The following is a 16,082-nucleotide window of genomic DNA, read 5'->3' as shown; positions in this document are numbered from 1 at the left end:
AATGTAATTTTATACTCATGACCTATTTTGGATCTCACTACCTGTACTACCTGCAATTTTCTTCAAGGGGGGGGGCATTGATTACAATACTTGATTTCTGTTATGTTCTTTAAATGTTGTTTTGCCAAGTTCAGATAGTGCATTTGTATAAAGCATTGCAAGGTCTGATGTCTTATTCCTCGCTATTAAAATTTTAATTTGCTCAGCCCTATATCTTATGCTGTGTTTCCTATTTTCAGAGGAGAGGAATCGTTGTTAAACTCACGTTTCTGTGACATCTGACACATGCATTAAATTACCATGTCTACCTGCTCTGTACAATTCCCCATGTAAATTGACATGAGTGAGATCTTCAACCCTCTGTGGCACATTACAAGTGTAGCATCACTTGGATGTTGTAGGGGGAAGTAATATTACCCCTAAGCTGCCAGCTGTGTACTTCCTCATAAATTTTTACATTTGAATTGTTCTTCATCATTCATCATAGTTATCATCAGATCAGACTTCTGCTGACTTCTGTTCCTTTAAAAGAAATTATCATATGTACTTGACAAATAAGCTTTATCATGAATATTCCATTTTTTATTACTTCTCATTAAATCATAATTTATAAATGTCATAAAAGGTCTTATATTTCCTAGTGATTTTACTGTTTTTTTTTTTTTTTTTACTTTTCCTCTAAGTGGTTACATAAATGCATATCTTCATAGCATCTTAGATGGAGTTACTTTGTTGGTCAGACTTTACAATATGAGTTAAGCATGGATTAATGAGATTTAATCACAAAGTCAAATATCACTGATGCATTATACATGTGTATGTTGTATATGTATATGTGTATGTATATATAAACTATATTCTGGATAAATATAAATGTTATATATTCTGTGCAAGGACTGACTCAAAGCTCTGTCACTATACTCAGTATCATACAGACTGCATAGATGTGGCCTGTGTCTGGCATACAAGGCATCCTCCAATGCAATACTGATAATTTACTGTACATCAACAAGTCAAATGACATCAGAAATACTCAGTCTAGAGATGCAAACCTCGTCTACAACATCAACATCTACAGAATGGCTTGGAGGGACAGGTATATCTCGCATGGGATACTGCTGCTCTGGAACAGACTCCCCATCCACATAAAACAGAGTTCATTCCTGTCCATTTTCAAGTGTTCCAGGAAACAGAAACGTTACCTCAGGACTGCCACATGTACTACTAATGGACAGAGGCAGCTGCTAAATGCTTTATCCCATGTATGGATCTCCTCAAATTATCTATGGTATAGTCCCGCTTATTCTCATTAGGGTTAGTATATAATTATCAACTACTGGATGGGTAAGAACAGTCTCTAACCAAATGGGATAGGCTAACTCAAACACAAAAAGGAAAAATGGCCCACAAGAGTAGTTAGCCTAGTACTTATCAGTGAACCTATGAACATGCGAAACACTGACTGTCAAATAACTAAACATAAAACATTGACTTAAATGGCAAACAAGCCAGACCATAAATAAACATATACAACCCTGCATTTCCAATACTCACACACACACACACACACACACACACACACACACACATCCCCAAAATGATTTTTACATGGGGCTTCACTCCCCACTCCACCTCTGTTATGCAGTGTTTACCCCAGCCCCACAGTTGCACAGCACAATGAAAGAGCAATCATCCCTACACAGCAGATACTGTTCCTACATAAAAATGTGCATGCCATTTCAAAGGTGTTTGCAGAAGAGGTAGGGTACACAATACTTATTCAAAAATAATGAATATAAGTGCTTATTTACATCTGTTTTTTTGCTATTCAAATAATTATGACAGTTTTGAACAATATAAAATGTCTTTTGTTTGCTTAAATCATTGTAAATTTTTCAAACATAACTTTTTCTTCTTCCACATAATGTGTGCTTACTATTTGTCTAAATATTTTAGAGAAAAGAAGAGATGTCGCTTATACTGTTTTAATTGTGCTACCTAGATTCCAAGGTCTGTTTGTAGTGAAAGCTGTCTTCCTGGATTCAGAAAAGTGGTACGGCAGGGACAGCCTGTTTGTTGCTTTGACTGCATTCCATGTGCTATTGGAGAATTTTCAAATGAAACAGGTATATAGTAATTTATTAAACTGGATATTTGCTTTTAAACTGCTTCTTCAGTGTAATTTAACAGGCACTTTCTAAGGTTTTTTATAAAACTATATGGCTATATTTTCTGTATCTGTTGTTGTTGTCTTTCAGCTTTTCCCATTTAGGGGTCACCACAGCAGAACTCCGGTCAGCTAATGATTGGCACTAGATTTTCATGAACGCCGAGGTGCCAGCTCGATGTTCAACCTTCAACTAAGGCACGCCCATTTACACATGTCTTTCGAATGCCCGCCCAACCACGGGGAGGACATGCAGACTCCACACAGAAGGCACTCCCTGCACTCCAACCGAGAATCGAATGGGAGAACCTCTTGCTGTGAGGCAACAACGCTACTGCTGCACCACCGCGGATCTTGTAAAATAGATTTTCCATCTAGGAATGTGTAAATGCGATATAAATTTCATCCAGAGCAATACATAAACATTTCTCCATCCTTCTACTATTTGTAGCCTGTCTACTGTTTTAGTATACTGCTATACAAACAGCATTGTGAAAATTTAACTATACAAACAGCACAGTGAACATTTAAAATTACAAACGTAAAAGTTTACAATATTATATGGTGAATATTCAAATGCATTTATTACTACAAAACAATTTCTCATTGAAAAAAATGATTTTGGCTTTTTCTTTTTGCAACAAAAATATAATAGGAAACACCCAAAGTTGATGAAACATAACATCTCTAAAGGTCAGCTACTGTTAAGTGTATAGAAATGCTTCAGAAGAGTGAGCTGGTCTTTGCCATGAATTATTAAAGTACCAGATTAAATTTTGCTGAGCAACAGCAAATAGCAATAGTTAGACAGCACAATAAAGGTTTGCTCCCAGGTATTAATGGTAGTCAGTTCAAACGAATCAGAGACTGGAGTTGATTGTTTTATTACCAGTTTTAATGCTTTAAGTTAGTTGAAAAGGTAATATGAAATAATTAGAAGTTGTGCTCAAATACCCAGATTACCTAGTCAGTGGATAAAAAGCCAATGTTTATATGTAGCTCAGGAAAGACATTAAAAGAATCAATAGATAATCTAATACAGTGTTACAGTGATAAAAAGGCTGATTAATGCAACTCAGAGTTATTTTAAGTATAGCTGTGTAACAAAAAGGTAGTTGTGTCCCTGTATACATTTCTTATCAGACCAATTATAAAATACTGCATCCTGCTTTGTAATGTAATTACATAGGATTTAGTGCACTTGGAGAAGGTATAAACATTCCTCACAAAAAGAATAAAGGACATTAAGGTTTGTCTTATAACCAGAGACTACCATGACTCTCTCTCTCTCATTCTGTCTGTATCCTACTGCCTTCTTAGACAGACCTATGTCTGGCATACAATGCATTAAAAGTTACTTCATTATTTGAAACATATTGCTTAGAATTACCCCCTGATAATCTGAGCACAACAATAAACTTATCCTCCTTCAAAACCATACCAAGACACATGATAACTTTATATTTCAAACACTCCTCTGCCTATAAAATAACCCCCAATTAAACTTAACCCATACTGGATAACTTCATAGATACCTGTAAGTTCCAACATGGAATCAGGGATATCAGGGGCCTCAGTGCCAACAGGACTTGAACTTGCTCCACAAGCCTTTGGACCTATGTTACTTTGCTGCTGGTAGGAAATACCTTAACATCTGTTGTTATAACTGCTCCATCAGGGATGTTATTTATTCTTGGTCCATGCTGTTTTTGTTTAAACTATTAGTAGTGCTATGTTTGGTTCCTACAATCACCATTTACCTACTGTGTGACTCTGAACAAACCATTTCATATTCCTACTGGGTTGCCCATGAAAAAGAACTGCTTCCAGTGGACTTACACAGTTAACAAATAGCATATTCTTATTGCTATTATGATTATTATTATCTTTTTTTAACACAAATGGCTTAGGATCATAAGCTCATAGGAGATTACTAGGATAATGGCCCTCGAGTCTTTTTAGGCCTAGCCATTCATGCCCCAATTTTCCAGTTATCAATGTTCACAAGCTAGAATGGCCTTTGTATATACTTTGGGCATCTACAAACTGCCCCTGTCCATAAACGCCACAGGCAAAAAGCCAGGGGTGATTTTGCGATTTTCTGTCCATTGGTCTAAATTGTGTTTGAATAGACTTAGGAAAGAGCTCTGTTTCACATGAATAAGGAGTCTGTTCCATAGAAGGGGTAATCTCTAAAACACATACCTGCCCCTCCAACATGTTTTGTTTATATCGCAGATGAGGTTTGGATCCCTAGATTGGGTAATTCTAGTGCTGTTTGTTTTGTGAATATGTAGCAGATCCATCAGGGCTGGATCAGAAAATTTCTTTAGGTTAGACATAGATCATCCCTCAGTAGTGTGTTGGAGACTGAGTATAGGGACAGGGCTTTGAGGTGGTCCACATAGGGCATATTATTTATACCCTGTATTCTTTTAGTGTGGAACGTCTGTAGCTGTTGCAGTTGCCTGGTCAGGTACATGCAGAAAGGTGCGCTGTACTTGATTATTTGTCTAACAAGGACTGAGTATAGTGTGACTATGATTTCCTTATATCTGGATGCCATGTCCTTACTTATATGTTGCGCCATTCAGATGAATTATCTCACTGCCATGGACACATGGTGGTCAAAGTTCAGGTTACTGTCAACCTGAGTTCCCAAGTCCCTTACCACTGGATCTACTGTTAAGACTCTTGAGTGTTATCAATGCTGTAAGTTGCAGGACAGCTTGTCTTCCAAAAGGGTATGATTATGCATTTTTTTGCATTGAGTTTTAGGTCTTTGTTCTAGCACCAGTTATTTGCCTGTATCAGACCCTTCTGGATGATACCTACATCTTTGAAGGATTCAGTGATTACACCCAGCTTGCAATCATCACCAAATCTGGTCAGCCAAAGGCCGTCTACATGTGCCTTGACTTCAGAGAAGTATATTCCAAACAAGAGAGGTCTCAGTACTGGACCCTGTGGGACAATGCCTCTTGGTGGAGGTGAATTCCCCCACCCTAACTTCATGTGTTTTATCTGTGAACCATTTGGGTGCCCATTAGGTGATACAGGGATTCATGCCTAAATATGTGAGTTTGTCTATAATACTTATGTGAGTTACTGTGTCATACGTCTTTGCCAGGTCAAGGTAGAAATTATGTACTGCTTTGCCCTTGTCTGTGCCTCTAATGACCTTCTCAAAGAAGTCCACCAAGTTTAGTAAGTATGACTTTCCCTTGACAAAACCGAACTGAAATGAGTCCTGTGTTTGAAGATTTCCTATGTCTTTGCTAATCAGGTCCATAACATTCTTTCCATTTCCTTGCTTATAAAACTGATCAAACTTATAGGCCTGTTGAAGCTCCACCTTTGTGTAGAAAGATGACTGTTGCAGTCCTCCATTTCCTAGAAACAAAGCCTGTCTGTGGTTAAATAGAGATTCTAGTGGGCCCGACAGGTCATGTTTAATGCTACTTAGGAGGCATCCTCAAATATTATCACAGCCTCCTGACGCAGTGTTTTTCACTCCGGAGAGTGCAATGAGGACCTGTTCTTGAGTGATAGCTGGGGAGAAATGGTAGAGGGTATTTCTGGGGAGTAAGGGGGATGATAGGGTGTGGTGAAATTGGAGATAAATTAATCAGCAAGCAAATTTGCTCTATCTCCCAGTACGGTAATAGATTATTAGTTCAGCACACTGTTGGGTGCTCCCTTTAAGATTGTGTACATAACTGAAAAATGCCTTATGGGTATCCTTAGCCTGGGAGGGTATTTTTGCCTTGAAGTTGGCTTTGGTGGACCTGATTAGTCCCCTCACTTCCTTGTTGAGACTGATAAGGGAAATTCTTTATATTTTGGGTGTAGCCTTTCATATTTTTGGACAGGGTTTTCTTTCTTTTGTTGCATGACCTATTTATACTGGGGGTCCACCAATGGGACTTGTTTTTGGAGTTTGTCCTAAGTTTAATTTGGTTTAGTACTGCTATTTTTATATAGTTATTTACATGCTTGTGTAGGGTTTGCATAAATACTTCAGCATAGGCCTCCATGTTTTCTGAGTTTACCGGGGGCTTTGACTTTAGCTATGCCATCACTTAATAGGAAGTAGCTAGCCTTGGAAAAGTTCTTAAAGGTTTTGGGGTTTGCTGGGAATTCAGTTTTTATATTTATTTCAAGGGTGACCACTTTGTGATCTGCTCTGACTAGTGAGGACATTACACAAGGGGGTAAGGGTGTAGCATTCTCTCATATTTGTGAGTACCATATCCAGCATATTTGTACCCCTTGTAGGTGTGTAGACTAGCTATACCAGGGAGTTTGCTTTGACAAAATCCAGGAATCTTTGAGCCTGCATGTTAGTGGTTATATATCAATCCCAGTTTATGGTGGGATAGTTGAGATCACCCATGGACAAGTTGTTGGAATGAACTTTGAGTGACTCCAGTATATTCATGTGTGTGGTATAGTTATTCTGGTTCATGAAAGAGGACCTATAGTGAGCAAGGATATGGTATCAGATTTAACCAAGGTTAGTTGGACATGGAGTAGCTCAAGCATGTCATATTGTTTGACCGATCTTGATGTGTGCTTGCTTTGTATGTAGAATGATTCACCTCCACCTCTTGATCCTTCTTGTGCGTTTGCTGGCCTAAATATGTGGCAGGCATAGTAACTGCACAACACTCTCCAGGGAGTGGAGCATTTTGTTGAAGCTCCTAGCATTGAGCAGTAACTCTTATTTTATCTTGCATAGAATTTACTGTGTTAGAAGGTTTATTAGATTGGCATTGCATAAAAAGGCACTATAGGGTGGATAATGTTTTGGCCAATATCCAAAAGCCTAGTGGAGGCAGGTGCAGACCATCCCTGTCATAGTAGCAGGGTCTGTCGATCATGTCCAACCAGGCTGACACATATTGGTCCCCCTTAGAATGACACCAATAACTAAGCCAGTTGCTAATGTCAACCCTCTTCTGTTTATATTTTGATATAATCCTTGGTATCATCCTTGAACATTTATAAAACATTAAAATTGCAATATAGAAAATGCACATTAGAAACCTGAATTAGGAGCTCAGTATGATGTGTTATTTAAATTACAAGTGTTAGAGAAGTTGAATAGATCTTCCCTAAGAGGAGAGTTGACTATTTTCTTCTGATATCTTCCCTGTATAGTTTTAGTCTGCAGTGACATGCAAGCAGAAAGAAAGATAAAGCACTGGGATAAGAGTATAGCATGCCGTTTGACTAGCAAATACAGTTTGTAGTTCTATGCCTCTTTTTAAGAATAGAAATAATGTATAGAAGATAATTTATGCTCTTTTAAATGTCTTGTGGCTTTTTGAGCTCTTGGCTTTGAAGTCTGAAAATTCACATCTTGCTGTTAAAAAGTATATGATTCCTGAACAAACTTTGTTGGCAGCAGGTGTCTATATAGCAAGCAGTACTTTAGATCTGCATTTTCTTTTTCATAATAAAAGATTTTAGACTTCCTGTATCTGAAATCCAATGAAAAGAAACTACTTTCGGTCTCTTTACATAATGAAAGACACAACTGTTTTTGAACACTAATTCTGTATGGGAGCTTATTCAAAGCAGAGCTGTGTGAGTATGAGTGGAGGCATGCCTAAGGTGCATTCAACAGGACAACATAATCTGCCACTTTTAACATGGCAGTATCCTAGAACTTTAAACATGTTTGTTTTACTTAAGAACATGAAGTTATGATGAAAGAGACATTAATCTTATATCAGAAAACATTAAAGCAAGAAAACTAGACGCCATGATGGCAAAGGTGGAACAAACACTGAAAATACTTCCAAGTGTAGCACATGACTCGGGCTTTAAACATGTCAGCTGCTTAGCATGAGGGCTTACAAAGTAACTGGCTAGCTGTAACTAACAATTAATGGCACAGAAACATAAAGGTAAGCCATTTGTTTGGTTTAAAACTCATTTCACTGAATTTTCAATTACTATAGTTTTCCTTCCTTTTCTGAAGTTAGTCGACCTGGGAGATTGCTACATTATGTGAGGTCAATCCCCCTGCATATGGATTTAAAGAAAGATTTTTGTCTTTATAGACCAACTTGTACACACCATTCGAAAGCCATCTGGCTTGAGAATATCTGAACATTAGATCAATGTTTAGCAAACTGAAGAAAACAATTGATATGTTCAAAGGTTCTTACTAAGCATGTGGCACAGTAGACCATTTTTCCAGTTGCTCCAAAGCACTGTCTTGTTGACGTGCTCAAGGTCACACAGAAGGCAAATGGAGGCTGAGAGAGTCAAACCAACAACATCAAGAAGCAGTTAATTAGCAACCCACAGCCTTAAGAGTAGATCAATAAGAAACAATGTTGGAGTGGTGCAGATCCTTGAAACAGTCCACAACAGAGAGTTGCCACACTACCTCAGAGACAAAGTAGTAGTACAATTACAGCTGCTTTAGCCATTAGACACACAGATAAATAGAACCAACAGAGTGGACAGAGTTCGTCTTTCAAAAATGCATGTGTTTCCAACAAAGGAATGGATGATGCAAATTAAAAGAAATAAGAGACTAACCATCAGGGATGGCAACATAAATTTGGTACATGGCTGATGTCTAACACGTTTGGAGAAGGATATAATTTGGTCTAGAACAAAGAGAGAGAACTTAAAAGAAGGTGGTACAGTCTCACCTGAATTTCCTACTAGCCTTGTCTTTTTAGTGCAGGAGATGCACATATTGATGGGATCAGTACAGAAGTGCAAAACTTTATCATCCAGGAGTTCAAGGTGGCTAAATCCAGCATCATAACTTTCAGTTTTCCAGATTTTCACAGAATGTCCAGAGTTTGCCTCATAGTTTTGGTCTGTTTCTCATAAAATTGTGGTTTTCTGGTAAATCACTGGCAAATTGAGGCCTGCAGTTAGAAAATAATGGCACATATTTGAATTTCAGTCTTCATATCCTTCAGAAAATTTCATGTGAATGCATAACCTGTTATTCTATGAACTTTCTAAGTTTGTAAGAACAATATTTAAAAAGTGCCCCTATTATTTCAGCTTTCGCGATATTCATCTCACGAAAATGAAGTTCAGTTATATGAGATTTGAGGTTTAGAACTAGATCCATATATATATATATATATATATATATATATATATATATATATATATACATATATACACACACACACATCTATATATATCTATTTAATATATATATATATATATATTATATATATAAATATATCTATATCTATATCTATATATATATATATATATATATATATATATGGGTTCACTTCAATTCACTGAACTTTCAATTCACTGACTTTCATTTCACTGACACCATTTCACTGAAATTCATTTCACTGAAACTTCATTTCACTGAAAGTTCATTTCACTGACAACTATTATTACAAAGTAAATGGAATATGCCCCCTTCCCCACTGTAGTGCGACCCTAGATTTAGAATATATAGTTAGGGGTCTGGGGCAGAGCCCAACCCACTTCATTTCATATGATATTCTTACGTTTTGATATAATATTGCTAAGTAAAAGAGGGGGGGGGCTTCCCCACACCCCCTAACTATATATTCTAACTCCAGGGTCGCACTACAGTGAGGAAGGGGGAATATTCCATTTTATTGCTAATAATAGTTGTCAGTGAAATGAACTTTCAGTGAAATGAATTTCAGTGAAATGGTGTCAGTGAAATGAAAGTCAGTGAATTGAAGTGAACCCATATATATATATATATATATATATATATATATATATATATATGTAAGGCTCATCTCTCTTTGCACCCATATTTGTTTTCTAAAACATTTGAAGGTCGGGTGGTCTCCCACATTGTTAATACAATAACTCTAACTCTGCTTTCTACTTACCTACAAATATTTGTATTGGAGACCCATCAATATTTGCCTGTAAATTTGGGAGAACCTACCTTGTCTCCAAATGTGATTGGCTACATTGCAATATGATGTGCATGCCATGTTGCCACATTAGCTTTTTCTTTTCTGCTTTTCTTTACCTAAATATGTGATCACATTCTATCGAGTCTCTAGATGGATGAGCAAAGTTCGAATATCTTTTGTTTATCAAATACAGACAAGGCTACTGTGGGGTCCTTTATAAAGAATAGGGCCACAAAATAAGCAGATATGTCAAACCAGGTGGTCCATGTCTTAACATTTGCTTTTCTTTTGCAAGTTGGCCTTCCCTACCACTATGTAGGCTGTCTCTGCTTCACTGGCCTTGGCTGTAGCTCTTCATGGTAGTACTCTATTTATTTAACTAGGAAAGGGCTTCTGTATATAGTTCTTGCCACTCCTTCTCCTACAGAGCTCATGAAATATGTCAAACATAAGGCTACTGCTATTACAGTAATGAGTTTGTATCTTCCTTTGAACAGACTACTTAGCTACTTGGTTGCCTCAGGTTTCCCTTTTAGATTCTGCTTCTTAACAACTACTTGATTCTGAAAAACGACCACGGGTGGCAAGACAAATCCAAGGAACAAAATACTTGTCTCTGTGGATTATATTTTGTTCCTTGGATTTGTCTTGCCACCTGTGGTCATTTTTCAGCATTTTCTGCAGTTATTTTTTACAAATTTGTTAGTGCTACTTGATTCTGCCATTACCAGTTATTTTGAAATTTAATCCTATATGCTTAATTAATGAGGATATAAAGGCATCCAACATTTATCCACATCGTCTCCATGGCTCCAGCTGCCTTTATTCATCTTCTGTTAAAGCTCCTGGAACAGTATTTTGGTTTTATGCTGCTCAGATTCCACCTACCCTCCTACACTTGGGGTTTTGAAGGTGACTTCCTTCTTGACCTATTCTTGTACTGCCCTTCTCAGCTTTATTTGTTGCAAATTTGCTACACTGAGAGGGTAACTTGGCCTGAGGCAATTGTCCTCACCAGGGATCCTAAGGCTACTTGTGTCTGCTAAATAAATAAATATCCTTTGTAAAAGCATCTGTGTCTGCTTGCCTGTCTTCTGCAAAAACAAATGATCCTGCAATAGCATACCTTTGCATTTGATTTAAGTCTTTCTCTGCCATCTGTTTTCTCTATATTTTTGTAAAATGTTTCTGTTTTATCCGGTTGTTGTTGTCTTTCAGCTTTTCCCTGTTAGGGGTCACCACAGCGGAACTCCGGTCTGCTAATAATTGGCAGTAGATTTTCACGAACACCGAGGTGCCAGCTCGATGTTCAACCATCAATGAAGGCACCCCCATTTACGCATGTCTTTCGAACGCCCACCCAACCGCGGGGAGGACATGCAGATTCCACACAGAAAGCACTTACCATACTCCAACTGAGAATCGAACGGGAGAACCTCTTGCTGTGAGGCAACAATGCTACCGCTGCACCACTGCGGAACAGAATATGTTAAATATCCATTGTGCAACCCGTTTTGTATATCCACATTTTTTTGTTAACTATGAAATTATCTAGCTTTCTCCCAGTTTGTTATAGTATTACATACCATCCTATTTAGTAGTACAGTTCAAACCTCATAATGCCTGAGATTTTTCCCCTTTAATCCAGCTTCAACTCACTCCCCCATCTGTGCTGTCTTGACACCAGCCTAAGCTCATTTAAATGATGAGTCATTGTATATCTTGTGTATCTGAAACAATTTCAGAATGGACAACTGGTCTCTTGTTACTAGGCACTAGCTTCCACGTTACCTGAGCTGTAACAATATTAAGAACATTGTGTCAGTTTGTCATGGCCAACCAACTTCAAACATGGATTTGCCAAAATTCACATCACTAGTATTATTTTTTAAGCAGACCTTTAGCATCCCCCAAGCATTTCCCCCCACGTTTCATTGTCTGAAGCTGTTGCACTCTGCTTTAATGATAGCTCAAGAGAATCTTAATTTACTTTACTGGTTTCTTAAGATGCAGGCATGAAAATTATAATAGTTAGCTTACACTGTATGTTGTATCTGCATGCTCTATACAATGACTAGCTTGTTTTTTAAACTCAGTCACATCTCTTGATTCCAACTCCATGATATTTCTAACTTGTAATGCTATCAAAACTGAGCAATACAGTTTCAGTCTGGTTGTTGTTGTTGTGTCTTTCGGCTTTTCCCGGTTAGGGGTCGCCACAGCGGAACTCCAGTCCGCTAATGATTGGCAATAGATTTTTACGTGCTGAGTTGCCAGCTCTGACACACAACCTTCAACAAAGGTACGCCCATTCATGCATGTCTCCACACAGAAGACGCTCTAGCTGAGAATCGAACAAGACAACATCATACTGTTAGGCTACAACGCTACCGCAGCACTCCCACCGCAGTTAGTCTCAGTCTGGTATAATTTGGATTTATCAAATTCCCTTCTAATCCAGTTCTGACTTATGGATATTCTGTTAAACTGAATAAAACAGAATTTATTTTCTCTAATTACAGCTGGAACACACACCCAAACTTTTAACCACTCAGATGAGGAAGATGAATATGCCTAACATGCAATCTATAATTAACTTCATCACAGGTGGGTTAGGCCTTGTTCTACATTTGTTCTGGGCTGAAGTACTATCAAACATTAGTGAAACAACTATGATTACTATTTTGTTAGCTTAAATCACGAATAACTCTGCAATGTGCTATTTAGCTAGACTTTAGCAGGTTAAAAGACAAAACCAATATCCTAATATGCTTTTACTATTTAACAACATTAGATGTAGCCTGGGCCTGAGGTTCTCCCGTTCGATTCTCGGCTGGAGTACAGGGAGTGCCTTCTGTGTGGAGTCTGCATGTCCTCCCCGTGGTTGGGCGGGCATTCAAAAGACATGTGTAAATGGGCGTGCCTTCGTTGAAGGTTGAACATCGAGCTGGCACCTCGGCGCTTGTGAAAATCTACTGCCAATCATTAGCGGACCGGAGTTCTGCTGTGGCGACCCCTAACTGAGAAAAGCCGAAAGACAACAACAACAACATGTAGCCTGGGCGTGACTCTACATGTGGTCTGGCAGAAACACCATTAAGCATCAAGAAAACAACTTTTGTATTTGTCTTCATTAACTCATAACAAACTTTGCAACAATTGGGTATATTGTTTTTTTATAGCTTAAATAACCAAGTGTGTTTTTTATATCAGGACTTCATTAATTATTGTGCCAGAAGCAGCCTAGGTATTTATCTGCATATAATCTCAACTGAAACACCATCCTTCATCAATAAGACATCATTTAATTACATTTTTCTAATGAAACCCACAAATATATTTCATCAGGAATCTGGCCTTTAAAGTCTGAAGTACTAAATATCTGCTGGTCAGTTGATCCCCCATTAAAGCAGTCACAGTTAGGGTCTGCTCCTTTTTTTGTGCAACTCCGTGTAACTTTGAACGAACAAATAAATTATGCTGTGTACTCCGATGTAAATTTATGCTAACACTTCAGCAATCAGGATTGCAAATTCCTTAAGCTTTTCCTTTGTGCAAGATTACCAGTTGCTGGGTCATCCTACATACTGATTGTGCTAAGTTTCTAGTCTGAGAAGAGAGTGCTCTCTTCTTTGGTACTGTCGAACTTTTTGAAAATCCAGCTGCATTGTTCTCATTAGCAACTCCACTGAGTTAAACACCATAAAAAGAATGTGTATATTTCTGGTAGACTAATTTCAAGAAAGTAACTTTTTACTTTTGGGGATCCCTTTACTCTAGGGTTGGCAATTTGGTGAAATAAAGTATTGAAAATTATGAATAATGTTTAGTAGAACCTATTTCTAAGTTATGTAGATTTATATGCTGGAGAAGGCAAACATTTTGGTTTATAATAAGTATACAATCTATTGCCAAGGGTAAAAAGTAGCTTGTAAATGATGCATATAGGTATAGAAAAACCAGAACAGGGAATAGAGACTATGTCGTAAAGTAGAAAGTTGAAGCTAAAAAAGGGATGACGTAGTAGGTTGGACAGAAGGAAGATGTAAGTCTAAAACAGTTTTAAGTTTGATATTCACAGCAAGCAGAGGAGAGAAGTAGTGCAGATGATAGAACAGGAGAGAAGGGAAAACACTATGCGTCTTTCCATGGATGTCATTATGAAAGATACTGCAGGAAAGAAGCAAGGTAAAGCATAAATCCTGATGGGATATGCCAAGCCATGATGCTGTGTGCTGCATTAGGATGACTAAAACTGCAATAGAAAAAGGAAATAAGTAGTAATAAATCCTGTCAAATAAATCAGTTTGGAGTACATTCCCAGTTTATAATACTCAGCATTTTCCTTGGACACTATTGACTTAGCTTTGTCAGATAGAATGCAATTGAAAAAGGCAAGAGAGGACAGAATGTTATTAGACAATGAAAAGTAGTATACAGTAAAACAGGGCCGAAGAACATTGCACAGATCAATGCTGCAATAAATGACAAACAGAAATGAACTAGTAAACACTATTTATTTACCCATCAATCCTCGTAGTGCTAAAGACATTTGACATATATATATTTTGCATTTACAAATTATGATTATGGAATGTCAAACCAACAAACTAAAATGTCTTTTCTTGCCAGATACACTCGATTGCCTTCTCTGCCTTGATGATCAGTGGCCTAATGAAAGAAGTGATGGTTGTTCTTTAAAAATTGTTGAATTCCTGAGATACGAAGAGCCTATGGGGACAGCACTAACTGTGGCCGCTGTCTTGCTGTGTCTCACCAGTGTTTCCATCTTGTGCATTTTTGTGAGATATCGAGAGACTCCTATAGTCAAGGCCAACAACCGTGAACTCAGTTATATCCTCCTGTTATCACTAATGTTGTGTTTTCTCTGTTCCTTGTTGTTTATTGGGCAGCCAGTTAAAGTGACATGCATATTGCGTCAGACTGTTTTTGGAACGGTATTTTCAATCAGTGTGTCTTCTCTTTTATCTAAAACTATCACTGTGGCCATAGCCTTTAAAGCTACAAATCCTAATAGCAAATTACAGAAATGGGTGGGATCAAGGATACCATATTTTATTGTATTTCTGTGCTCCTCTGTGCAAGTTATAATATGCACTGTTTGGTTGTTAACATATTCTCCATTCCCAGAAGTCAATATGAAAACTAAAAGTAAGAATATAATATTTGAATGTAACGAAGGACAAAAAGTATATTTTTACTGTATGCTAGGCTACTTGGGACTTTTGGCATCACTGTCTTTTATTGTAGCATTTCTAGTGAGGCAGCTACCTGATACCTTTAATGAGGCTAAGTACATCACTTTCAGCATGCTAGTTTTTGTTAGTGTGTGGCTTTCATTCATCCCAGCATATTTGAGTACAAAGGGAAAATACATGGTTGCTGTGGAGATATTTGCCATTTTATCTTCCAGTGCTGGGCTTCTCAGTTGCATCTTTTGTTATAAATGCTATATAATTTTGATAAGGCCTGATCAGAATATGAAGCAACATGTAGCAGGAAAGGGGACATTTAGAAATAGGACATGAAAGGAACAAGTAATATCAAATACAGATTGCTAATTTATAAACACATAAAAGCAAAGAATTGGTCAATAAAACTTGAACAATGCAGTCTGTATTATCTCTTCAGATTGTCCTTCCAGGTTTGCTTCTCTAGAATATATCTAGTTTCACATAACAATCAAATAAATATCAATATTACATTAATATTACTTGCTGCTTTCCTAATATCCATCTATATCAATGTCACACTTCACTCTGTATCTAATTGTACTCCATTTCACTGTGAATCTAATTTATTTGCTTATGTTCTAACACCTTTTTGTTCTCTGTATATCAGTTGTTTTAGTACACTTTATCATTTAAATCACCCCGTCAACATTTCATTGTCTGACATCAATGGACTCTAAAAAAAGTATCATATCTTGTTGTCCTCTAGGACATACATAAAAAAAGTATCATATCTTGTTGTCCTCTAGGACATACACC

At 37.4% G+C, this 16,082-nt stretch overlaps 1 protein-coding gene across 1 annotated transcript in view; it reads left to right on the top strand.

The window, feature by feature from the left end:
- Positions 1-15,620, top strand: part of LOC122788689 (extracellular calcium-sensing receptor-like) — a 193,580-nt gene extending 177,960 nt beyond the window's left edge. Inside the window, exons 6-7 of the mRNA XM_044055584.1 lie at positions 2,003-2,126; positions 14,704-15,620. Of these exons, the coding sequence (XP_043911519.1) occupies positions 2,003-2,126; positions 14,704-15,620 (1,041 nt within the window). The remainder of the gene's footprint in view (positions 1-2,002; positions 2,127-14,703) is intronic.
- Positions 15,621-16,082: the final 462 nt, after the last annotated feature.

This window comes from Protopterus annectens, chromosome 14.part0 (assembly GCF_019279795.1).
Source record: "Protopterus annectens isolate FY-2018-M chromosome 14.part0, PAN1.0, whole genome shotgun sequence".
In the NCBI taxonomy this organism is placed as follows: domain Eukaryota; kingdom Metazoa; phylum Chordata; order Ceratodontiformes; family Protopteridae; genus Protopterus; species Protopterus annectens.
Note: the sequence above shows the minus strand (reverse complement) of the source record. Positions and strands in the feature narration are given on the sequence as shown.